Here is a 26,172-nt window from a genome sequence, read left to right as displayed (position 1 = left end):
AGACTAACTGAAGACGGGCGGGGCCCCCGACAAACAGCTGAGCTGCGGCCGCAGCTCAGCTGAGAGAGGGAGGGGCTTGCCTTGGGTGCAAGGAGAGGGAGGGTGCCAGCGCAGACTTGGGGAGCATGGGCTTGGGGAGAAGGAGCACCGCCTCAGCGCCCTCACCTCGGCAACACGGCACAGCTCTAGGCAGACGCGATGGGTCTGCGCGTGCCCACAGAGAGGGCTTGGTGTGCTGGCTGCGGCACGCGTGCCATAGGTTCGCCAACACGGCCCTAGACTGTGGTGTAGCAAGACTGCCCAGTCTAATTTTACAAATTAAAAAAATGTACAGTAAGAAGATGCTTTGATAGAGTTTTATTATGGGCATGTACTGCCCCTTTGTAATGCTTACATGCAGGAATAAGAGGAGTAGAGATGTAGAGTTTCTGAAAATTTTGAAGACATGAGAGAAAATACTTTTCTATTGGGGGTTGGTGGGGGCATGAATATTTTGGGGGAAATGGAAATATATGCAACACTTCTCAAACATCACCTTATTTTTCTGTTTTAGTAACATAAAAGTGCATTGCTTATAACTCAGGCTTGGAACCTAAGCCTTGTTTGTGCTTGTGCCCATCTGTTGCAGCAACGTCTTCTGCTATAATGCTCTGGCACCTCCTCCCACCCACCCCATTTCAGTTTTTCTAGTAATAAGGGCTAGGAGCTTTCTTGAAAGATTCCCACCCCCGTATTTTTCAATTCTCCTTTTAAAATGGGTTGTGAGAGCAACTGTTTTCCCCACAGTATTTATTTATTTGCCGTGATTCATTCTATAAAGGAAGCCAGGGCCCTCAGTTTGCAAGACCTGAGCAAGGCTGTTAATGACAGGACGCTTTGGAGGATATTGATTCATAGGGTTGCCATGAGTCGGAAGCAACTTGACGGCACTTAACACACACACACACTTAATTGCTGTATAGAATTGCGCTGAGAGATGCTGAGCCCCATCAACACCCCCCTGTGCTGTACAGAAGCTAGGGTTCAATTGGCTGCTGCCCAGTACCAGGGGAGTGTCCTCTCTATGCCCTCCCAGCTGTACAGGCTGGCTTAGGCAAACTCCCTTTTTCAATACATGCCTCAAGGCGCTCTTGAAGTTTTCATGCCCATCTCATTTTCCCCCAAATACTTTTTTTATTTTTAAACCTTTTTTCCCCCTCCAAAAAGTAACCAGACCAAGACACAAGCTTGGCACATTTCTCTTTGGTATTGTGTGAATGGAAGTGCCTAGTGGTGGAGTAACATGTTCTACAGCAGAGGAAAACCACTGCAGTGGGAAAAAGGCACTGAGCAACTGGAAAAAAGGTTGGAAACAAGCTGGATCCTAATCCAAGCCTTAGTTTGCATACAACACTGTGCTGTTTGGCACATTTATGGATAGATGAATGCCTAACAGGGCTATACTAAGAATATTTTCTTTGAGAGCAATCCCTATTGAATAGATTTAGAGTAGGATTCTGAGCAGATTGGCTTTGTGTGGCAGTGTTAGTTTTCTACAAGGAAAACTGGGGAAGACACCCAGTACTTAACAGACAGCTGTGAACTGCTGCACCCTGTGCTACTTATGCCTATGTATTTTTCATTTTTCGTAAGTCTCAGGTAGCAAAAATTAAGCTGGGGAGAGAGAGGAAATAAAGCAGATTTTGCATTAAACAGAAGGAAGTGTGTTATTTGGATAGTTCCTTACAATAGCACCAGCTGCATATCTTGATAACCAAGTTAAACTTCTTATCAATGAATTATTCAATAGTGTATTGGCTGGGGGTTTGTAGTCTGATATTGCTGAACCGACAAGATGCCTGTTATTTAGGGTGTTGGGTCGGCAGCACCTGACACCACTGCTGTCTCCTTGATAGGAGTCCCGATTCCAATGTTATCATTAGTGATAACCCTGGAACTGGGAGTCGTGTCAGGAAAACAGCAGGAGGCAAGGAGCACTAAAGAGGCATTATTTTCTATAGGGGATTATATCTCAGCTCTACCACCTTTAAAAAAAACCAACCCTTTAAAATTTTAAAAACTCAGGCTGGCCTCTCAGCTGCAAGGTAGGAACTTGCCCGTTGTCTCCTCTCCCTGTTTTAATTTTGTGCAGGGAATTAGGACGAGACTGCTTGTCTTGTTATTAAGCATCAGGAGTATTTTTCTGGTATTTCTAGAATGACTTTCTGATAGAACAACAAAACTGCCAATATTTAACAATAAACATGCCTTTTCTGATAGAGAATTAAAAGGATAACTTTTTACCCCAGTTCTGTCCTCATACAGTGTAGTATATTTTGTGAATAAAATTAGTCACACTTACAGCATATTTTCAAGGACACTAATTGTTTATCTGGCTACAGTGTACTTAATAGTTCCAAAGAGGTTTTTTTTTTACTTTGTTACTAAGTTTCCAGATTTTTCCATTGACAAAATAGTCACAGCAGTATTTTTTGTGATTTTTTTCCCTCCCGGTATCTTTTTTTCTGGCACGACACATCTCCATGAGTTTATTTGGTTGGCTATTAATTGCATAAATTGAAAGGGGACAACTACAGTGATTCATGCTTAGGCCACAAGCCAGCTGTGCAATGTACAGGGTGAACAAATGAAGAGTGTATCACTGTGACTTTTCCATTTTCTTTGTATCTGACAAGGTTCCAAACAGGAAAGGTTTCTTTGTAAAATACGTTTCGTTTATAATCAGTAACAAGCGGCTTGTAATGTTGCTTTCTTTTCTGTGGTCCACCACAGTATTGATTGTGCAGGCATTTTGAAACTCCGCAATTCCGACATAGAGCTTCGTAAGGGGGAGACGGATATTGGAAGGAAAAATACAAGAGTGCGGCTTGTGTTTCGAGTTCACATCCCACAGCCCAATGGAAAAGTCCTGTCTCTCCAAGTTTCTTCGATACCTGTCGAGTGCTGTAAGTTTCTTTTTCCTAGTGTTTTCTTAGAGGATCAAAACCGTGGATTGTATAAGCACTGAACACGAACTGTACTTAAACCAACTTACAAATGGAGATCAGCATCTGAAACATCAGCTTAGATGACTGGGAGTTGTATTTGTTTTTGGTGTCAAATTTGGAGCAAGCGTGGTATAGTAGAGTAAGTGTTGGACTAGTTTTTGGGAGGATCAAGGTTCAAATCCACACTCTACCATGGAAGCTTGCTGGGTGACCTTGAGCCAGTTACATACATGACTAAGCCTAACCATACCTCACAGGGTTGTTGTGATGATAGAATGGAGGAGAGGAGAACAATATAAGTTGCTTTGGGTCCCCACTGGGGAGAAAGGCAGGCTATAAATGAAGTGTGAAGTAGGTGGCCAGGAGATTGAAAATGAAAAATACCCTTGTGGAAATACTGTTTATTAGTAATGCTGATAAAAATATACCATGGCATAAGCAGACTTGTGTAAAGATATTTATTTGCTGTCATAGGGATTTATAATTAACGCTATATTTTAAGTGGTCTTTGACTTTACTGACTGTGATCCATGTGGGAGGGAAATTCAGTTGATTTAGGTGCATGTACAGTTTTTAATTAACATTGAACTCTATTTCTACTTGAAGGTGATTTATTCTTTGTAACATTTTTATGGCTTTTCATACTGCATAATTTATGATGGCAATTTTGCTTGCCTGTTTTTGTTTGTACTTCTCTTTGCTGTAAAACCACCTTTTCAATAACATTGATGTTTTAAAAATGTATTAAAAAGTAATAGTAACTTAGAATCAGATAGCATATGAATTGAAAGAACAGAAAAGGCTGCAAATAATGTTTGTGAACCTCTTTGCTTGAGATGAAGTAAGCACTCCAGAAATGTAATGTGTTTAAAAAAACAAGGTAACAAACCAACTCTATTATTGTAGAGCGCTAGATATATGTATAAAATGCCCTGAACAGGGCAGCTCCATGGCTTCTCAGCTATCCAGTCTAATGTTGATGCAAAGTGCTGTCTGCTTTAGGAAGAGCTGTATGAGTGGTTAACAGCCCCTGTTGACAGTAAATGTGTATAAGGGAAGCATATTCTGAACATAAAGTTCATGAGATTTTTGCTTCCAACCTGCTTAGACATAATTTGACAGATTTGGGTATAACAACTCCAGAATACTTACATATTTTTATATACCTGTTTTCTCACAAAGCTCAGAGATCGGCTCAAGAACTTCCCCAGATAGAGAAATACAGCATCAGCAGTTGCTCAGTAAATGGAGGGCATGAAATGGTGGTTACTGGGTCGAACTTTCTTCCGGAATCAAAAATAATATTTCTTGAAAAAGGGCAAGGTAAGTCAATCCATTCTAAATAGTAAAAATGACTCAGTTGTGGGGGGCTGAATTGAGACAGTGAAAGATGTCTGTGTTTTGACTAATACATCCTGTCTCCTCATAAACATGATACTGATACTTGAACTGAAACACAGGTGTAGAGAGAGGTCTGCTTTTCTTCTATTTTTATGCATGTACCTATAAAATCGATATACATTACTGTTGGTATTTTCTTTACACTAGTTGCCAGCCCTTTATGTAGCATCAGAATTTAAGAACCAACCAAAACGGCTATTTCTCATCTGAAGTGACATGATTGATGTTGAACAACCCCCCCATATGTGCATAATAGCATAGTGGGTTTTTCTAAAAGCATCAGTCCAAAATTCTCCCTTTAGCTAGGTACGAGTTGTATTGAGCATTAACCTGTGGTATCCCCCAAAAAGTTAGTTCTTAAAGTTGGGGAGAAAATAAGAGCTTTGTTCTCCCCTCCCCCTCCCCCCATCTTTTATTTTAGTAATGAAAAATTTGCATGGTTTCCCTAGCTTTCTCTCCCATAGAGACAGATTTAATTTAAAATCCCCCCAAAATATTTTGGCATCTCTGTAAGATTAAGGCCTTTTGTGAATCACTTGTCTCTTGATGCTGTGGAAGGAAAAGCTATAATGTTCACAGTACCTATATGTAGAGCCACTCTCACTAAAGTATCAGTATGGTTCAAATATACTTGAACCATAAAGCCATAGTATATTTGCTAGCATATTGTAGCTATTGCACCCTCCCTCCCATAAAGCCATAGTATAGTTGGTAGCATATTCTAGCATTGCATAATGCTTAATTGCAATTACCCATTTCTCTGGCTGTTGGTGGCTTTACTACTGGTAGTATCGCAAGATGGCAACCTTTATAATAAGCATCTGATAGTAATTGTGTGCTGATGAGAAACAGTAAAAGGTTCTAAGCCAAAACCGATAGTAGTTCAGTTTGTAACCCAAACTGAGAGAAGGCACTAGTAGAAAACTAGATAAACTCAGAACTCTCTAATGCTGCTGCTTCTCTTGCTCTTTTTTTAAAAGCATATTTTCATATTCTTAGTCTTGCTTTCCCCAGCAAAGGCCTATTTCACTGCTCATTTTTCTGCACCTGGTGGATTTGCTATTTTTGTCATGTGTGAAGCAGCTGTCAGGGCCAAACCAGACGTGACGTCTGCCACATGTCGGGTCTGGTTCTCTGAAACAACAGATATGCTATTGGGTAGTTCCCAAGTACTCCAAACCTGATTTGGCTCAGTAGTGCAGTGTGTGTGTGGGGGGGGGCTTTAGTCTCGTCCTCACACAGCATTTTCCCAAGCCAGAAATGCTGCCGGGGTGGGGGGGACAATAACACATTTGTCCCACAGTGGGACTGTATGTTCAGTAACGTCAGCAGACATTATGAGCATGGCCCTCAGAGTCTGCATCTCTAGGTTGTGCCCTCTGTGGGTCTTGCTTCAATTGCAGAACATAAGATCGTAACATGAGAAGAGCCCTGCTGGATGAGACCAGTGGTCCATCTAATCCAACGTTCCGTCTCCCACAGTGGCCAACCAGTTACTCTGTAGGACCAACAACAGCATAAAGGCCAAGGCCTTCCCTTGATGTTGCCTCCTGGCACTGGTATTCAGAGGTTTACTACCTCTGAATATCGGTGGCTAGTAGCCACTGATGAACCTGCCCTCCATGCATCTGTCTAATCCCCTTTTTAAAGCTGTCTATTCTTGTGGCCATCACTACATCCTCTGGCAGTGAATTCCACATTTTAATAACTCATATAAAGAAGTATTTCCTTTTGTCTGTCATGGATCTATTGCCCATCAGTGTCCCTGGATGCCCTAGAGTTCTAGTATTTTGGCAGAGGAAGAAAAAGTTCTCTTTATCAACTCTCTCCATCCCATGCATAATTTTGTAAACCTCTTACCATATTCCCCCTTACTCATCTCTTTTCTAAACTGAGAAGTCCCAGACTCTTCAGCCTTGCTGTGATTCTGGATCTTTTTCTGCTCTATGCCAGAACGGCACTGCTTGGTGTGGCAACTCCTCTGCTCCCCTTCTTCAAATTCCTTTTTGAAACCTCCTTTATACAGCACTGCCCTTTCCGTGCTGTCAAGTCCTTTCTTCTCCCTTCACCTTTTGTTCCAGCTTTTCTCAGCATGGCTACTGAAGACGTCTTTCAGTTTAAAAAAACATCTTGTTCCCAGATGAAAACAGCTACTAAGATTTTTTTTTTGCATTTTACACGTATTGATCTATCCTTACCAGCTGGATGGTTGTCAAATAATTTGATACTTAAACTAAAACCTTTCTTTTACCAGATGGACGGCCTCAGTGGGAGGTAGAAGGAAAAATAATTAGGGAAAAGAGTCAAGAGGTGAGATCTCTTTTAAATGGGGAATCTTTATTTTAGTTGTCTTTATTTTACTACTTGTACCATGTAATTAGCTTGACAAATGTTGCATAGTTTGGGTATCCATATCTTTTTGCTAAACACCAGAAATCTCTAAGGGAAAGTAACAGGAGTTCATTGGCATTGTACTTTTAGCAGGTATGCAAATGTGTTTGCAAAACTTAGCAGCTGTCTCTGAGGAGGGGCGATCCTGCTCTTGTCCCGTCCCCCCGTCCCCCACCACTAACAGCTTCAAACCAGTGCTTAAGTGGCTGGGTGGATGTTGTAACAAATGATAAGTATTGAGGGTGGGTGACATGAGACAGAGTTGTCTGGATTGGGGTGCAGCAGCATGTATGTAGGCAGTGTGGTGGCCTTAGCAGGCTTTGTTGTGGAAGGCCATTCCATGAAAAGGAAAAAGGCACCACCACTTAAAAGGCTCTGCTCTGTAGCCTTATAACTCTTACTTCAGGACATGGTGCATGCGCCCTGCCAGACGGTAGGGTATCTGGTGGCTTCTGAGGAAGAAAGTGCTTTCTGAAGGTCTGCCGTTGACTTTGACATGTAAGTTTATTCACTCTTGCATTCAGGCTACAATTGTTCTTGAAGTTCCTCCGTACCACAACAAAGCAGTTTCGGCTGCTGTCCAGGTGCAGTTCTACATTTGCAACGGCAAGAGGAAAAAAAGCCAGTCTCAACGTTTTACTTACACACCAAGTATGTACACCTTCCTTTGAGTGTAGCGCAATGGGTGATGTTCAAAAAGTTTTTCCCCCCATTTACGATGGTCTTTAAATCAGGTTTCACGATAAAATTTGGGCATATGTGTATTTTTTTCAAAGCTTCAGTCCTTCAATTGGATCTTGACCAGAAGGGCAAATCAGGGGAAATTATTTTGCAAATCAGGGGTAATTATTTTGCCCATTCAGCTGGATGATTGGCTTCAGTAAAACTGCAAATACTTCCAGCTGTACACACACATACTTCTCTCACCACCTGTGTTATGGCTGGCTAGGATTATGATTCTAGTATAACTGGTAAAATGAAGGCAGTTCCTTGAATTTTGTCTAGTTTCACATTTGGGTCCAAAGAGCTACGATCTGCAAACTAAGATCCCTTTACCGTAAATTCTGGATAAATTTATTGCAGTAAGGTTGGGAAGAAGATTGCCTTAGCTTCACCTTAATGAGGGGAAGGTGAGGTATAAGTATTTTAATAAAATTAAAGCTTTAATAAAAAAGGGAAAAATTTTTGCAGAAAGATGAGATGGTCACTGCTGGATGTAATAATTAGATGTGCAATTAATTTTTACGATTCTAAATTTTTACGATTCTAAATTATTTCTATACTGCCTGACTCATAGGTTCTTCTATATGTGGCATGTGGAAAACTTCTGTGAACACAAAAATCTTTTAATTTGTCACATACTTCTCTCTCCTGATATTTCTTTCACAATATAGCGCTATGTCATCTTGTTCACTTTTACAGAAGGGTTACTACTTGGAGTGAAAATTTCAAAATTTATAAAGTAATGATACACAGAGTTGTAAAATAAACACCATCTCGGTGTGCACAGATACATATTTGAAAGCAAATTTTGTTTTGTTTTCCTTATCCCAACTATTCATAATGCTGGGGAATAACTCTTTGTGGGTGATGAAGAGGGAAAGGTTCCTTTGTCCCGATGCCTTAAAAATAACTTTGCTCTCTGAAAATCCCAGTCTTGCCTATAAAACGGAAGGGGAGGGGGGAGATATCTATCTGTGTCCCAGAGACACAGTTTCAGCAGTTTCATTCTCACGTACTAAGTATAGTTTCATTCTCATGTACTAAGTGTAGATATAGCAAGTGATTATATACTACTTTCGCATGCAGAAGATCCTATGTTCATCTGCTTCCCTTTAAAAAGGGGGCATGAATCGGACAGCTGGGGAAAAATATCTATATTGGTATTTTGACTGCTGCTATTTGTCTGTGTTGAGAGTATCTGGCAAGATGTGTCATTGTGTCCAACGTGGGACAGTGCAGCATCTTACACAGTTAATATGGTGACTGTAACGCATGAATGTTAATTTCATTGATTTCCTAACTTTACAGTTGTACCAAAACAAGAGAACAGGGATGAAATGGATTTGTCTTCAGTTTCGTCATTGTCCCTGACCCGTTGTACTGGTGTTAAAGGACACCCTTCTCTTCAGACTCAGCTGTCTTCACCTGATTCAGGGCTCTCCCACGAGAGCTTACTTTCTACGTCACCCAGGAGCCTTGTATGCCCAGTTCAGCAAGCGTATACGCCCATGGTGTCCTCCACAGTACCCCAGCTGTCGCATCTCCAAGGTAGAAACATTAGCCCAGGTGAAGAGCATCCTGTTTTGTCTCCAGCTGTAGTCCACCCGTCTTTTCAGGTAACATCAGCAGCACCTTCTGCGAGGCCTTCCTATCAGCCTATGCAACCTAATGTTATGTTTAACGGACAGTCTGGTCTTCCCATGAACTCTGCCAGCCAAGGATTTGATGCGATTTCGTTTCAGCAAGATGCAGCAGCTGTACCTCAGTTGATCAACCTGAGCTGCCAATCCCTACCACCGATGCCGTACCATTCTTCAAATCTGGCTTCGGTGTCAACTTCAGCTGTAGCGGGGGGCCATCCTTCATCGCACCCTGCTCAACAAAGACAGTCGTCGCCTCATCTGCATTCGATGGGGTACCATTGTCCAAATCCTCGGCAAAGTACTGCCTCTTCTGCAATGACTCAGTCCCTTGGACCCCCTTCTGCTCAGCTGCAGCAGATGGCTTACCATTCTTCAAATCCAGGTAACACTTCCTCACCGTCCCCCAAATCCTCTCATTCTATGGTCCATTCACCACGATCCGGACCATCTTCCCCACAGCTGCAGCCTATGCCTTACCAGACTTCTAGCTCAGGACCCGCCTCCTCCCCTCCGCCTGCTGTTAGTCACTCCGGGCAGCAGTCGCCTCAGGCACACAGTCCAGGTTTGGGAGGAATTGCTGCAGCTTCATCCTTGATCCATCATAACGTTTGTGACGCATCTCCGTTTCCACCAGAGGAGGCAGCGGTTAACGTGAAGCCTGAACCTGAAGACAGAGAGCTGAGTTTTCAGACAATAGGGCTGCAAGACATCACCTTAGATGACGGTAAGTATCTTTTTTGTGTTTGGGGTCCAAGGTTGAATGACGTGCTGATTTTGGGGTAAAGGATTCCTTTCAGCTAGTCTAGTCCTTGGCATATGGTACTTCAGACACTTATGAACTTTCTTGTTTGCAGCGGTGTTGGGGGACGCAAAGAAGCTGCAGTTGGGAAAATACACAATTGGAAGTGGTTCTTGGCATATTGAGTTGGACCCAACTAGCTTTTTTGCTGTTGTAAAAGGAAGGGAGGGTCCATTTGACCACAACAATGGCCATGCTGAGAATCATGGGACCTGCTTGGACCAAAGTCATGTGGGTTGGGGACTGTAGTAAGGAGGGGAATTGGGCAAGACGTGAGTGAAAAAGCTGGATTGATCCAGCCCTGTGTGTGGAAATCCCTGTATGCACATGTCTGTTGTACAGAACATTGTGTGTATAAACTTGGTAAGCTATTTAAGGTAGTTTCTCTTTTGTGTTTTGAATTTACAGTAAAAGAGCATTGGAAAAGACCTATTAGTGGATTGTGTAATCCTCCCCCCAAAAAAACACACACACACACACACTGAGAATCTAGAACACCTCAGTGGACCATGAACTTTAGCCTAGTCTTAATTTGAATTTAGCAACAGAATGGTTAATGATGATGGATAATCAAATGAGAAGTGCATTTATCCAGATGATAGCTCTTTCATACCAGGAGCCTTTATATGTTTACTTCAGAACCCTGCTATGGGAAGAATCCCCTTAGGTAGGTTTTTGAGTTGCAGGGAGTTTTTCACCAGTGAGGCTAGTGATTCCAGGTATTCCAATCTAAACCCATTGTGATGAGTAGATTTACGCTGGAGTGTCTGCAGAAGCTTGACCTCTGTTCATCCAGTAATTGCGGGACTAAACTGAGACAACTAAATTACTTGTACCATTTTCAAGATGAACTCCAAATTTCTGCACTGAATAAAAAGTAAGGTTCGTTTTTTTCTTATAAGTAATGACCCTCCTTCCTCCATGCTGTATCCAAAAATCACAGTAAGTTATCAGTAGAGTTGAGCTGTGGTATCCACTTCCAGACTTTCATTTGGGAAGGGGCTGGGTCTCAGTGGTAGAGCACCTACTTTTCATGCAGAAGGTCTCTGGTTCAGTCCCCAGCATCTTCTGTTGAAGATAGTAAGTGATGGGAAAGACCTTGGCCTGAGCCCCTGGAGAGCCACTGCCAGTCAGAATAGACAAGCCTGACCTTGGTAGACCAATGTTCTGATTGAGTATAGGGCAGCTTCATGGGTTCATGTAGTTAAAATGTAGGTTCCAATGTAGAAAACAAAATCCTGAAATATATATGGAATTAAACATGTTTAGTCTTTTATTTGTGAGTCAAGATGTTTTGAGATTTTTCTTGAAACCTTTTTTTAGTGTAACAGTATCTTATGGTGTCTTTGTTAACCAACACATGATGCTGCCTTATACTGAGTCAGGCCATTGGTCTGTCAACAACAGTGTTGCCTTCTCTAACTGGCAGCAGCTATCCAGGGTCTTAAGTCAAGGTCGTTTACATCTCCATTACCTGATTCTTTTAACTGGAGATGCCAAGAATTGAACCTTGGATCTTAGGCATGCAAAGCAGATACTCTACCACTGACCCACAGCTTCTCCCCTGCCAGTTTAAGAGGTTATGTTATCCTGAAGTTATGTTCAGAATTAGATTGATGGACCTTTTGCTGATCATCTTTCACTTCCTTTTCTGTTGTACCCACCATTGCATAAAGCTGCAGATTAGAAAGCCAAGTAATAGGCCTGTGCATTTATTCTAGATAAAAGCCAGTCTCTTTTGAAATGGGTTTCTTTGCCGAATAGGAGTCTGCATTGGAACTAGTCCTTCAGCCCATACCGAAGCATTATTTAATTCTCTAACAGTATTGTGTCTTTGCAGTGATTAGGAGCAGACTTTGGAAGCTAGCTGGTTAGCCCCCCTACGTTCATGTGCCACATGGCATAATAGGTACACCTCCAGTACAGCAATGTGAGGTGTAGTTAAGACTGGAGACCTGAGTTCAGATCTCCATGGAGCTTATTGAAAGACCTTGGGTCATGGTAGGCTAAGAGTGTCTGCCTCATAGGGTTGTTCTGAGGGTAAAAAGAACAAGGGCTGAGCCATATAGCCAGTTGACCAGTCTTTTAAATCTGTATTGGCAGAGATATCAAGGAGAGAGAGAAGGCTTCTTGGCTGCAACTGTTCTTGGAGGGTCTGCTGTGCATTTGCACATGTGAGCCATCTATCATTATGTGCAGAGCACCATAGCAGTGGTGGAGGAATTTGTTTTGATGCAAGCCACTGCAAGAGCATGTAGATTTATACTGCCATTCTAGGCAGAATTACAGCTTTCTAAATCCATTGACTTCAGTGGGCTTAGAAGCATCCAGCTCTGCTGAGGATGGCACTCTTAGTTGCCATAAAGCTAGACATTGCTGCCGCCAAACATCCTCCAGCATCTCGTTTTCCAGGAGCCCTGTGGAGGTAGGCAGAGAAAATTAAGACTTCTCTAGTCATCATCTCCTACATTGGATGCTAGCGAAACGGCGTCTGCTCCCTTCTTCTTGACCCCCAAACACCTAGAGTGAGACTTGAATACAAGCCTTCCCTTGTTCACATGGTAATATGTGAACCACATTTATGGGGAAGCATAGGTGGATAGTTCAAAGATCTTCTGTGGCTTCCAGCTTTGTTCAGTTTTGTGTTGGGGTTTTTTTTGTATCGAAAGAGTCTTGGCTTTAATTAATGGTCCAGGTCTATTGTGTACAGTGCTCATCAGTAAATTACGTGCTGTGCACAGTTTGTACAACTTCTGTGTCTAACAGATCAGGTTTTGTATGGGAAATAACACATGTTGATATAAATCTAGTTTTAATTTTAATTGCTTATTAGGAGCTCTCGTACAGCTTACAGTGGTGCTTGTGAAGTGAGAGTTTTCTTTTTTCAAGGCAAGTATGATACTTGTCTTCCTGTTATCCTCTTGATCACAAACCAGCAATTGCAACTGGTTTCCCCACAGTACAAGTTAATTATATCCTGGCCTGCTGCTATACTGGAAGTTGACATGATACCACTTGCTGGCTGTGTACAACAAAAGATAGAGCTAAATATATTGTACCGCCAAAGCTTGTATAGTTACAGGGACTTGTAACCTTACCACAGCTGTTAGTCTTTTGCATGCAGGTACAGACACATTGTGCAAGAAATATCAGGGTTTTTTTCAGTTTCAGTCACCTTTATTGGTGTGATAATAGTAATAATAGTAACAGGAATACATAAAACTCCATACTCGCTCAAAAGAGTCACACGTACAACAATATAGCCAAAACTTAACCATCAATTTAAAACTCTTCAGTTTTAAATGCTGTAATAATACATTCTTCCAAACGACAAATGAGAACCAGGACCTATCGCACAGCTAATACCAATACCCTTTTATGTATTATTTCCCAGTGTCTGTATTGCCTCAGTTGATTTTATTGTTTATTTATTCCCTTACCCTCTTATTTTTATTTTTAATAACAATCGCCAGAAACTGTGCCACCTGTTTGGAAACAGCAGGAATCCTATCCACTAATAAAAATTTGGTACCATCATATGCTAAATCTTTTAAGGACATAAGGTGAGGGTTAATTAGTTCTAGACGTTGTTTATAGTACAAGGGACAATCTAGGAGAATATGTTCTACTGATTCTGGTTCTTTCAACTGACAGCTACATAGTCTTTTATTCCAAGGAATACCCCTATATCTACCAGAAAAATCAGTGGTTCCACTATTATCTTTGTTTTCTTTGAGACTTAATTTAATCTTGATAACTAATTTTTTTGCATCTATGAATCTGTTTACCAAAGCAGCACAGCTAATTTATAGTATATATAGTTTAAATTAACTGTGCTGCTAACAAAAAGTATAAGAATTCAAATAAATACAATAGGTCAGTAAAACAACTCAATAAAGCTAATCCCTGCAGCAGCAAAGCTAGACAAAGTTAAGTCATAAAACCAACAACCAAAAAAGCCCACAGTGCCTTGCTAAGAATGCTTAGAGGATTGCAGTCCGAGCTTTGGTTCCGAAGTACACGTTGTGCTTCTGTTAAGGAGCGGAGAGAACGAACAAAATGCAGGAGGTGGGCCAAGTAACCGTAGCAGGTTCCTATCTTGATACTTTAGAAAACAATTTTGTGTACTGTCTGTGAGGATCAAGGCAGATTTTGGCTGATTTCAATAGCTTCTGTTTTAAGCAAGGGCTGGTATGCATATAGAAAATTAGTGTGTCAATATCAATAGATTACTACAGAAACAAGTTGATTAAAAATTAAAAATACAGTAACTAAATCAGTAAACCAGCTCAAAATGAACATTGGTGTGTGTGTGTGTTAAGTGCTGTCAAGTCACTTCTGACTTGTGGCAACTCCATGAATTAATGACCTCCAAAACGTCCTATCATTAACAGCCTTGCTGAGGTTTTGCAAACTGAGGGCCCTGGCTTCCTTGATTTGAGTCAATCCATCTCATGTTGGGTCTTACTCTTTTCCTGCTGCCTTCCACTTTTCCTAGCATTATTGTCTTTTCCAGCAACTCTTCTCATGATGTGAACAAAGTATGATAGCCTCAATTTAGTCATTTTAGCTTCTAGGGGAGAGTTCAGGCTTGATTTGTTCTTGAGCCCACTGATTTCTCATTTTGGCAGTCCACGGTATCTGTAAATCTATCCTCCAACACCACCAAATGACTCAACTTTCTTCCTGTCAGCTTTCTTCATTGTCCAACGTTCACACCCATACATAGTAACAGGGAATACGATGGCATGAATTATCTTGATCTTCGTCACCAGTGACACATCCTTACATTTAAGAATTTTTTCCTTCATGGCTGCCCTTCACAGTCTCAGTCTCCTTTTGCCTTCTTGGTTGCAGTCTCCCTTTTGGTTGATGATGGAGCCAACGAATAGAAACTCTTTAACAATTTCAGTATCTTCACCATCAACTTTGAAGTTGGTTGATGATGGAGCCAAGGAATAGAAATCTTTAACGATTTCAGTTTCTTCACCATCAACTTTAAAGTTCCCCAGTAGTAATTTGTCTTGATGTTTTGATGATAACCTGTAATCCTTCTTTAGCATTTCTTCATCAGTGGCCGTTTCAAGTCTTCCCTATTTTCTGCCAGTAATGTAGTGCCTTCTGCATATCTCAAATTGTTTTTCTTCCACCAATTTTCACTCCACCATCTACATCTAATCAGCTTTCCTTATGATAAGTTCTGCATGCACAGATAGCAAACCATAATAAATTGGATCTCAGAGCCCACGTCCGATCATTCAATCCATTAGTTGAGCATCCCTTTGTCCATTAGGTTGGCCCCAGAACAGTGTTTCGCCAGCCCTCAAACTCCTTCCTAATCTGTTTTGCAGCATCCTTGCAAGGTCAATAAGGTGGGAGCATTCCTCACCTCGTCTGCAATGCTGTTCTGGTGTAAGAGGTTGGATCCTGAAGGGCCTATGTCCAAACAGGGACCTGTTGCACCCTAGCAAGGGTAGAGACAGTGAAGTGCACGGAGCAGAGTTGAGGAATTCTGCTGAGTAACTCATTTAAGCAAAACCTTTGTGCTTCTTGGATGGTCCCAGCTCAGATTTTAATGGTTCTCTAATTAGTTATATGGAAATGTCACTTAATACACTCTAGGCAGTATTAGTTGCTTTATAATCCAGATGTGGCTGTACAATTTATTTGTGTGTGTGTGTAATGTAGAAGCACCATACTCTTATCTGAAGTAGATGACTTGCATTGCTTTCCTCCCACGTTTCCCTTCGAAAGGTAAAATACACATCCTTTCTTCAACTCCATTCGACATTCTTGTGTTAATATTTTCATATAAATGCATTCTTTTAAAACATTAATCTGAAGTGCAGATCTTACCCTTATTTGGGATTGCTTCTAATTACTTCAGATGTTGATAAAACATCTGAACCATCTCTTCCCTCCACTATATTAAGTTTCCCAGGTCTTGGGACAGGGGTTTTACCATTTGAAACCATATTTGTAGAGAGGCATTGTAGCATAGGGGTTAGAACATCGGAATAGGATCAAGGAGATCAGAGGTGAAAGCCCCACATGTCATAATAATTACTGGGTGACCTTGGGACAGTCACTCTTTCAATCACTCATTCACCCTAACTCACAGGGCTGTTGTGAAGGTAAAATGGAAGAAGGGAGACCCTATAATGAGCTCCTTGCAGGAAGCGTGGCATATAAATGCACTAGACACATAAAATAACTAACTCAATATTTGTAAAGATTGCCTGCAAATATACTTCTACTTTTAAAGATCAAAAGGCAAAGCAGTTCATTCCAGCAACTTCATCAAATGTCATTTGCCATCTGTTCTGCTCACAGCTATACTCCCTCAAAATAATTTCTAAACGGTCAGCAGGTAATTAAGTAGTCTGGAATTCCAAATCTGCAAGCTCAGGCAAACAGGATGCCAATTTTGCTTTCCTTCTTCTCAAAGCTTGTGGTGTGGAACCACCACTCTTTCTCTGGAAATACATATAAACACAATCCCTGTAAAAATCCTGTACCAATGTGTTCTATGCCTTTCTGACTGATGCTTCTACCAGTATGGTATTTTGTCAGGTGAACTGCCACTGTGTGTTCTTTTAGTAAACATTTGACTCCTTCCTTCCATGCATGTAGATGCTTAGGGCCGTTTAGCTTAGAAAGAAGGCAGTTAAGGGGAGATATGATAGAGGTCTATAAAATTATGCCTGGCATGGAGAGAGTAGACAGGGAGAAACTTTTCTCCTGCTCATAATATTAGAATGCGGAGTCATCTGCTGAAGCTGGAGGGTGAGAGATTCAAAACAGATGAAGTATTTCTTCACACAACGCATAGTTCAGTTGTGGAACTCCCTGCCCCAGGATGCGGTGATGGCTGCCGACTTGGAAGGCTTGAAGAGGAGAGTGGACGTGTTCATGGAGGAGAGGGCTATCCATGGCTACTAGTCAAAATGAATACTAGTCATGATGGATATTTTTTCTCTACAGTATCAGAGGAGCATGCCTATTATATTGGGTGCTGTGGAACCTGCAGGATGTTGCTGCAGTTATCCTGTTTGTGAGCTTCTTAGAGGCACCTGGTTGGCCACTGTGTAAACAGACTGCTGGACTTAATAGGCCTTGGTCTGATCCAGCATGGCTTTTCTTATTTTTTTAACCATTCTAGCAGCCTACTCTAAATGCAGATAACTTAGAAGTGATGTTAATCAATGCATTTCCTAATTGTGTAGAGTGGGACTGCAGCCAGAATTTTGGGTATTGGGGTGCGCCTAAGATTCGCCACTATCTGTGGTAGTTAGGGTTAGTTCAGTGGACAGTCAGTTTTCATAGAGTTCATATAGGTGTTCAGACAAGAATAAAAAGTGAGATTTAACCCTTCTGGAGCATCAGAAACTGAAAGCCAGTGGCCTGGTAATAGCCGATATAACTGCAAGATGAGGCCATCAACTTCAGCAACATTAAATGAAGAGGGTTTGTAGGATATAAAGTTTTTGATAAACGATTTAAATCAAATTACAAAGTCCGATAGTAAGTTTCACATAGCATTTTATTGTGCTTTTCAACCAATTTGTATTCTGTATATCAATTTAGGATAATGTATGAGATACCAAAGCATAAAATATGTAGATTTGCAGGGGGAAATAGTGATTTTTCACTATCCACCACAATTAGTGTGGTGTAGTGGTTAAGAGCGGTGGAATCTGATCTAGAGAACCGGGTTTGATTCCCCATTCCTCCACATGAGTGGCGGAGGCTGATCTGGTGAACTGGGTTGGTTTCCCCACTCCTACACATGAAGTCTGCTGGGTGACCTTGGACAAGTTACAGTTCTTGTTAGAGCTCTCTCAGCCCCACCTACCTCACAGGGTGTCTGTTGTGGGGAGGGGAAAGGAAAGGGATTGTAAGCCAGTTTTAGTCTCCCTTAAGTGGTAGAGAAAGTCGGCATATAAAAACCAACTCTTAGAGAGATGAAACAAGACAGGGGAAACTGCAGGCTGTACACTGCAAGCTTCCATTGCTACCGGGTGTGAGAGCTCTAGAGAGCTTGAGTCTTTGGAGCGAGGAAAAGTTAATGAATATCTAACAGTTCTCAACGTATTAGGCCTGGAGACCAGACAGAGTATTAATAGGAAGGATGCATAAGTAGAAAGGAGGTGAAACTTCCCCAGTGGCAGTTGTTCCTCTCTCTGTGTGTGGGGACCGACCCTGTCTGCAGAGTTTCACAAGTTGCTCTTGGTTTTCATCCAGCAGTGACTTAAAAATATCAGCATATCGTTCTGCCTTTATGTGGTTGGGCCCTGACTATTTCTGTTAAACAAAACTTGTAAGGGTAGGGGGAACACACAACCCTGAACAGATAATAGCAGTGGTCTTGCTATGGAAGCAGAGAACACAGTGCGTAATCTAACGCTGTCCAAGCTGGAAGCTGGCAGCAGTCTGAGTCCAAATCCAACTTCTTTGCTGGATTCCAGTATTTCCATTTCTTATCAGAAATGTAGCGGCAGCAGCAGCCACTGACTTAAACAGTAGTGGGTTCAATAGCTTACAACACCCCAAGGACAGCGTGCTATTCATAATCAGTGGTGTATCAGGTTGATATCACTGCACTGTTTCTGTACTAAAGTATTCATTAAAACCAGCACCGCAAAAAGAACTCTCGAAAAATTCTCAGAACAAAAATGGCAGAATTAAAGTGCAAAATATATGCAATCGGTTGTCACTTAACAGTGTATCGACTTACATGCTGATTAGTTAACAATTTTAGAAGTGTGCCAGGCGTGTGTTGAGTCGCTTAAGCAAAGTGGATTATTAATTTCACATGAACCCATGAAGCTGCCTTATACTGCATCAGACCCCTGGTCCATCAAAGGCAGTATTGTCTACTCAGACCGGCAGCGGCTCTCCAGGGTCTCAGGCAGGGGTCTTTCACATCACCTACTTGCCTAGTCCCTTAAACTGGAGATGCCACTGGGGATTGAACCTGGGACCTTCTGCATGCCAAGCAGATGCTCTACCACTAAGCCACGGCCCCTCCCCTCTCTTCCCAGTTCCTTTACATTGTTGAGAAATTTCATATGAAGCCTGCTATTACAACTGAAAAAATAAAATATGGCTGGTTTATACATTGTATGTTGATAAAACTTTTATAGTGCTTTTTATAAGTTTTCTTCTGTAGCGTCTCAGTGATATTCCTCAGCAGGAAACTAGGTGATAGTGCTTGGTAACATTTTAATTCCTCATTTATTTATTTAGGACATTTCTGTGCCTCTTCTTCGGTGTCCCACTCGAGGCAGCTTACAATTAAAAACCAGAATACCAAAAACAAGTGATTGGGCAGAGGCAGCATAAAAACTGATGCAAAAGCCGGGGGGGGGGGGGGAACGTGCACCTCTCAGAGTTGGCCCGACCACTAGGCAAAACTAGGCAATTGTCTGGGGCACCAGAAATCCTTGGGGTGGCCCTGGCACCTGTGCTAGTGGGACTGAACAGTGATATCTGAGTGCCTAGCTAGTTTTTAAAATAGATGGCCGGTAACTCTACCCGCAGACACACAAAACTGTCTCTTTCCAGTTTCTTTACATAGTTGAGAAACTTCATCTCCATGTTTTTACTTTAAAAAAAACTCTAGCACTGCAAATCTTTAAGCCTTTAAATTGTAATGTTCTTTAACAAGAATAAGTATGCGGTTTTGTTTGTTTTTAAAGCTGTCTCTATCAATCTTTTATGAGAACCGGAAAAAAACATATTGACCTATTTTTCTCTCTCCCCTCCCCCACCCTTTCAGTGAATGAGATCATAGGAAGAGACATGTCGCAGATCTCCGTGTCCCATGGTGCGGTGGTGGCCATTCATCCTCCAAACACATGCCCCACATCTCTGGAGGCGGGCATTTCGGATGCCGTGCAGTAGCAGCTCAGCTTGCGGCGAAGCAGAACACTCCGCCCTTCCCTCCAAAGACCGCTTCATTCACTTCCTTAGATTTTACTGTGCTTCCGACTTTGTGGCCTTGATGATTTGGAGCGATTCGGCTGTTTTCGGGGAGGGAGTGGGCAGGGGTGAGGGGGGGATATACTTCTGGCTTGGAGACGGAGCAGTCTGATTCTAGCTTCCTAGGATGCTGTAAAACTTTGGCAAAAATGGACACACAGAAGCAACACAAGCAAATTTTAACCTTGGAAAGTCGACAGCCACCACCAATGAGCTTTGCTTGTTTTTGTGCATTTAAATAGAATAATTTTATATTAAGTGCTTAATGTATGGAGGAATAGTTTTTTGCTCTCAATATGCACAGTACTGAATGTGGGGGAAAATTTTTAAAAATACGCATCTTATATGCTGCTTTTTCCTTAGGAGAGGTATTAGGACTGTAATATAAATTTGTATACCTTGGGGGGGGGGTCATTTTGGAGAGCCTTTAAGCTTATATTGTTTAAAAACAGAACTTTTTTAAAAAATAAATGAAATCTTCCAGAGGCGCAAAAGTACCCTGTCATCTTAAGCCAATGCCTTGGAAGTCTTGTGTGTAAGATTATTAGCATTTTCTTTGGATTTATAGGAAGTGAAGCCAAATGTAGGTCTGTGTTCTTTATACATTTTAAAAAAATGTTTGGTTGGCTGAAAAGAGACCATTCCATCATGGAAATATTGGGGTAGAAATGACATTCCAAAATATAACTTTTTATAACTTCATAGATCATCCCCCTTGCTAGCTTAGGCCCCTGTAACAATTTATAGAAATACTACAAGCAGAGAACTTAGATGGGGGGAGGGGGGTTAATACCCACATTTAGAAGTCCTTCTCTATAAGGACATAGTTTAATCAGAGTTGTTTTAAGGAAGAGTTATCCCCACAGAAATGTTGTCTTGAAATCCCTCAGGTAGGGGCTTTTTAAATTCCATCTCCCCCTCCCTTTTTTGGTGGGTAAACCTGTTAAATCTCTTACTCAAACTTGCTACTTCAGAATATTTTCTTGATGGGATTGTGGCAGTTTATTTTTCATAGGAGTTGATGTTGTAAAGTCAGATTAGGTGCAGCATGTAGTGAAGTGGGTGAAACTGATAAATTAATGAAATATTTCAGATTTTGAAAAAATTTCTCTGGGCCTGTATGTTATGGACCATGTCAGGGGTACATGAAACACAAATATTTAATATCAGAATTACCACTGGAGAGGCTTGATAATCAGAATTTCTGTGGCTCTGTTCACAGGGGCGAAATTCTGGCAACAATTAAAGCTAGACTCTGTTCAATTTTGGGTCAGCCTATAACATGTGACACTCTAAATTGTCAAAAATCCTCTTGGTCTTTCATGAGGTAAAAAAATGAACTCCCCCCCCCTTTTTTTTTGATGAATTGCATTTCCACCCAAGTCTTAAATGCAACTGATTTTTTGATTCCCTAGTCAAAGTGATCCGTTACTAAAATGGCCCTTTACTCTCATAATGTTGTCAGCATCCTTACAGTTGATAGAGGCTGAAATGTCTGTCGGGGGGGGGGGGTTGTCCCCATTTGGTAGATCCACTTGCTGCCACCTTCCAAGATGCATAATATTAACATTTGTTAGGGGGCCCCTGCATTGCCATGATTTGAAATTTTTAAAAAAGGGCCAAGGGTAATTCTGTTCTCAAGAGAAGAGTGGTGGTGCTTTTGTAAGTAAATCTGTTTTCTGTTTTGCTGACCATTTTATAAAAAGAAAAACATATGGCTAGTTACATTTTGTAGCATTTCACTCCGTGAACTAGCATAAGCCATTTATCTTGTAATGATGGCTGTATTCCAGTTTTTGCTCATGTAATGGGTCTGCAGTAACCAATGGTTGCACGGAGATTTCAGGTTTCTGAGCTTTTTTGTACTCTGTGGGGTTTTCTGCTCCTTGACGGGTAGGGAGGTAAAGCCTTTTCTCCCTCTAGGTCATCCTGAGTAGTTTTGAATCTATATTGTACCTAAAACGTGGGAACCCAAATAAATCCCGACTTGCTATGCACTAAATGGGCAGTCCATCAAGTTCTGCAGGGTCACAACCTCTCTCTGTTTCAGCAAGGTCGATACAGGTGTACCTTGCAAGCTCACTGAGACACGAGGAGGTTTTGTGGCTGTGGAGTTGGTGAAATGCTCACGAATCTTCTGATGCCTTTTCAAATACCTTGATGCCTGTAGAAGTAGAAATGCTTTCCTATTTAAAAACGAATATAGATTTCGGTACTAAAAATTGTTGTATTTTTGCCTTGTAAAAGCTTCAGTACAAGGGTCTTAATTTTATTTTATTGCTTGTGTGATGCTATAGGTAAGACTGTTGATCTTGTGAAATGTAGTGGATATTAAAAGCACACGATCTCCATTGGACTATGCAAATTTACACATTTTTTTTCCAGTAGCAGCCTGAGACAGGCACTTTGAAATCTCCTTTACTAGCCTCCCCCACCTCAAAATGTATGATCGCTTTCAATGCTAGAGTCCAAATCTTTAAATGCTAGGGAAAGCACTAATGAAAAATAACTCTTTTACAGAAAGGGTAGAGGTTTGTAAATCAAATTGTGGGGGGCAGTATGCGGCCCGTTTGATATGGGCAGTCAAAGTAGTTTGGGTTTTACCAAAGTTTGACCACAATCCGGCACTCGTAATAAACTCTTCATTATAGAAATGGAACTGCCATCATTTTTAAAACCAAAGATTAAAGAAGAGGGGGAAAATGACACATTTTGTTAGGATGCAAACAGCGCTTTGAAAACTCTATTTTTGATACACAGAATGAATGTCATTCCTTTGAGGTTTGGAGATTGTTCAAAATTGAAGTTTTGTATTTAACAATGCAGGACAATAATGATTTAAGACTAAAGGTTACATTCTAGATGTTTACAGAGCCTTGTATTGTAATTTTAATGTACATTTTGTGTATTGAACCTTTTGTAAGTTATGATTGCAGTGCTACATGCAGAAATACAAAGGGAAGAACTTGCATTTTAGGCTCTTGAATCATAGTGTTGAAATAAAGAAGAAAATGCTTAACAATGTCTCTTGCCTTCAAAGTGTATATGCCATTGTGGATCATACTCTGGTATTCCCTGTGTGTGCAACGAAGAGAGAACTCTCATGAATATGTCAAACTATACAGGCATCAACATTTGTGCCTGAACATGGCAAATTTGATATGCCAGTACAACTAAGATTTTAGCAATAGGTAGAGGATTCCATGGGAAGGGAGGCAGCATGGTATAGCCTGATCTTGGAAGCTAAGCAGAGTCAGCCCTGGTTAGTATTTGGATGGGAGACCACCAGGGAAAACTAGGGCTGCTAAGCAGAGGAAGGCAACGGGAAACAACCTGTTAGTCTCTTGCCTTGAAAACCCCGTAAGGGGTCACCATAAATCGGCTGCGACTTGACGCCACTTTATATATATATATATATATATCTATATCTATACACACACACACACACACACACACACACACAGAGGATTCCACATTATGGTGGGGCTACCCCCAGCTGTGTGAGGCAAGGGCTAGGATCCAAAGCACATGACTAGTGAGAGCATTGGCCAATTTAGGATTCGTCCCCTTGATGGTCTCCTGTCATTTATGGGTGGCCCTTGTGTTATAAATAGGGGAGGTGGGTGGGAGTGCCAGTGATTTCATATTGAGCAGGGATGTCTGAGGCTTTCTAAATATAGCTTGGAAGCTTACCCTGTTCTGCAATCGTGCCGTGTAATTAAGAGGTAATTAGAGTCTTAATGCTGGGACTCCAGATGCATTGGCATGAGGGTAACTTGTTGATTTGGGGCGCCTTTCTCTGTGTGTGTTCAGCTGGCACTTGTGTCTGTGACGACTTGCAGAATGGAGCTGTCTCAGTCCAAGCCCTCAAAGCTCTGTCATGTCACATGGGATAATTAGTCCCATAATTTATCGGAGACGTCCTCACCTCGAGCTGAAGAGCTGCCACCAAATCGCTTTGCCCTTCAAGGCAGCAAAACTAAACGGGTTTTCGGAAAGCAGCCTCTGCAATCATGGGTCATTTATGCATGCTCGCTTTTACCTCCTTTATTCCCCGTTTCAGCCAGGATCAAAGTAACCCGGGGAAACTGTATGCATTGGCTGGAATGATTAAGGACGAAACTGTGCTAATGGAGGCATGAATACAGAAAAGCAGTCTCCCAAGTTAAAATCAAGTCCCACCCCTTTAAATGCTGCTCTGTAATTGGCTGACTTCGCAGTACTCGCCCTGAGAAGATTTCCTTCCCCCCAGACCCACCCCCCAATATGAGTGCTGACCTTATGGGGTGGTTGTAAGAATTGTGAAGTGCTTTGAATGCTCTAGAAAGTGCTACATAAATGCTGAATGTTACTAAAAGGATACTCAGCCAGGCTCTGGAAATCCTTTCTGAGCATCCTGTTTCAGGCCTTGCTGTTTGGCTCGTTGTGAACATAGAATATCATTTGCTTGCTGCTCTGGATTGAGTGGTGGATTAGTGCCTGTTTTGGAATGCCCTCTGAATTTATGCAGTAGGGCTGTTTCTCGTCTTTTCTGCAGTCACCTTCCTCTCAAAGCCCAACTACTTCCTCAGTTGCTACCTCTCGGGTAAACTCTAGGTCATGTGGCTTAATCCTCCTGGCTTTTGAGCCAGTAGGCTTTTTACTAACAACGGGGGTGTAGTTACCATGTTATTTATTTATTGACTTGTTTCATTTATACCCTGCCTTTCTTCCCAATGGGGACACAAAGCTCCTTACATTGTTTTCCTCTCCTCTGTGTTATCTGTGTAGAGGTTAAGAGTGGTGGACTCTAATCTGGAGAACCAGGTTCGATTCCCCGCTCTTCCATATGAAACCTGCTGGTTGACCTTGGACCAGTCACAGTTCTCTCAGCCCCACCTGCCTCACAAGGTGTCTGTTGTGGGGAGAGGAAGGGAAGGCGATTGTAAGCTGGTTTGAGACTCCTTAAAGGTAGAGAAAGTCGGGGTAATAAAAAACAACTTCTTCCCCAGTCCTCCACATGCAGCCTGCTGGGTGACCTTGGGTCAGTCACAGTTCTCTCAGAACGCTCTTAGCCCATGCGGAGGCAGGCAATGGCAAACCACTGCTGAACATCTCTTGCCTTGAAAACCCTATGGGGTCACCATAAGTCAGCTGTGACTTGACCGCAGGCACACACACAGACACTTTTTATCCTCACAACATTCCTGTGAAGTAGGTTAGGCTAAGATTATGCGACTGGCCACCTAGTCACCCAGCAAGCTTCCATGGCAGAATGGAGATTTGAACCAGGGTCTCCCGAATCCTAAGCTGACACTCTTAATCACTACACCACACTCATTCTCAGGTTGGAAGATGAATCTGTGTGGCTCGGGTGTATAACTAACACTCTCCCACCTCCTGCCCCCAAATTCTTTCCAGTTGGGAATGTAAAATGAGATTCAACACGAGTGATCAGGATTTTGGCTGAGCAGAATCCTTGTGCAAACGTTCTTTAATCTTTCTGATAGAACGGATCAGTTGCTTGTTTGAGCACCTTTTCTCTGTTTAGGCTGATTTCTCTCGCTCTCGCTCTTGTTCTTTGCATATGTTGTACATGATAGCTGTCTCCCTTGCAGTTCCAAGACCCTGTTTTGCAAGGTGGGCTGGGGAGATGCTGAATTTCCAAGTCGCTTTTTTTGCCATGACTGGTGCTGGGAACTACAGTGTAGGGTAGTGGTTACTATTGGACTGAGATCTGGGAGACCTGGCTTTGAATCCCTGCTCTGCCATGGAAGCTCGTTGGGTGACCTTGGGCCAGTCACACATCCTCAGTCTAACCTACCTTACAGGGTTGTTGTGAGGATAAATTAGAGGAGAGGAGAACGATGTAAGCCGTTTTGGGTCCTCATTGGGGAGAAAGGCAGGGTATAAGTGAAATAAATACATTAATTTCCAACGCCAATACAGTCAGATGCTTGCGCATGGCGGTCCCATGTACAATGCTACAAACTAGGCGAGAACTCTTGGAACCCGGTAAGTTCCCCCACCCCCTGACAAGCTCATAAATGCTGGCCTAACTGCATATGGTTCTAAGAGGAGTTCACCAGCCATACTTTCTCTGACGATCCCTTGAAATGCTTTTTTATTATTCCTTTACAAAAACCATAAAAGCTGTAAATTCAAAATGTAGATGATAACTCAAGACACAGCAATTAGCATAATGGAGCCTATGTCTCGACTCCTTTTTGTTGGTCTCTGTTTTATAGCAGAGAGCTATTACGGT

The 26,172-nt window shown here is 41.9% G+C and overlaps 1 protein-coding gene across 1 annotated transcript in view; it reads left to right on the top strand.

Moving 5' to 3' along the window:
* Positions 1-19,874, top strand: part of NFATC3 (nuclear factor of activated T cells 3) — a 66,989-nt gene extending 47,115 nt beyond the window's left edge. Inside the window, exons 5-10 of the mRNA XM_056862520.1 lie at positions 2,773-2,945; positions 4,170-4,310; positions 6,643-6,698; positions 7,304-7,430; positions 8,811-9,869; positions 19,726-19,874. Of these exons, the coding sequence (XP_056718498.1) occupies positions 2,773-2,945; positions 4,170-4,310; positions 6,643-6,698; positions 7,304-7,430; positions 8,811-9,869; positions 19,726-19,850 (1,681 nt within the window). The 3' untranslated portion in view covers positions 19,851-19,874. The remainder of the gene's footprint in view (positions 1-2,772; positions 2,946-4,169; positions 4,311-6,642; positions 6,699-7,303; positions 7,431-8,810; positions 9,870-19,725) is intronic.
* Positions 19,875-26,172: the final 6,298 nt, after the last annotated feature.

This window comes from Euleptes europaea, chromosome 17 (assembly GCF_029931775.1).
Source record: "Euleptes europaea isolate rEulEur1 chromosome 17, rEulEur1.hap1, whole genome shotgun sequence".
Classification (NCBI taxonomy): Eukaryota; Metazoa; Chordata; class Lepidosauria; order Squamata; family Sphaerodactylidae; genus Euleptes; species Euleptes europaea.
The sequence above is the reverse complement of the archived record's forward strand: the minus strand, read 5'-3'. Positions and strand labels throughout refer to the sequence as shown.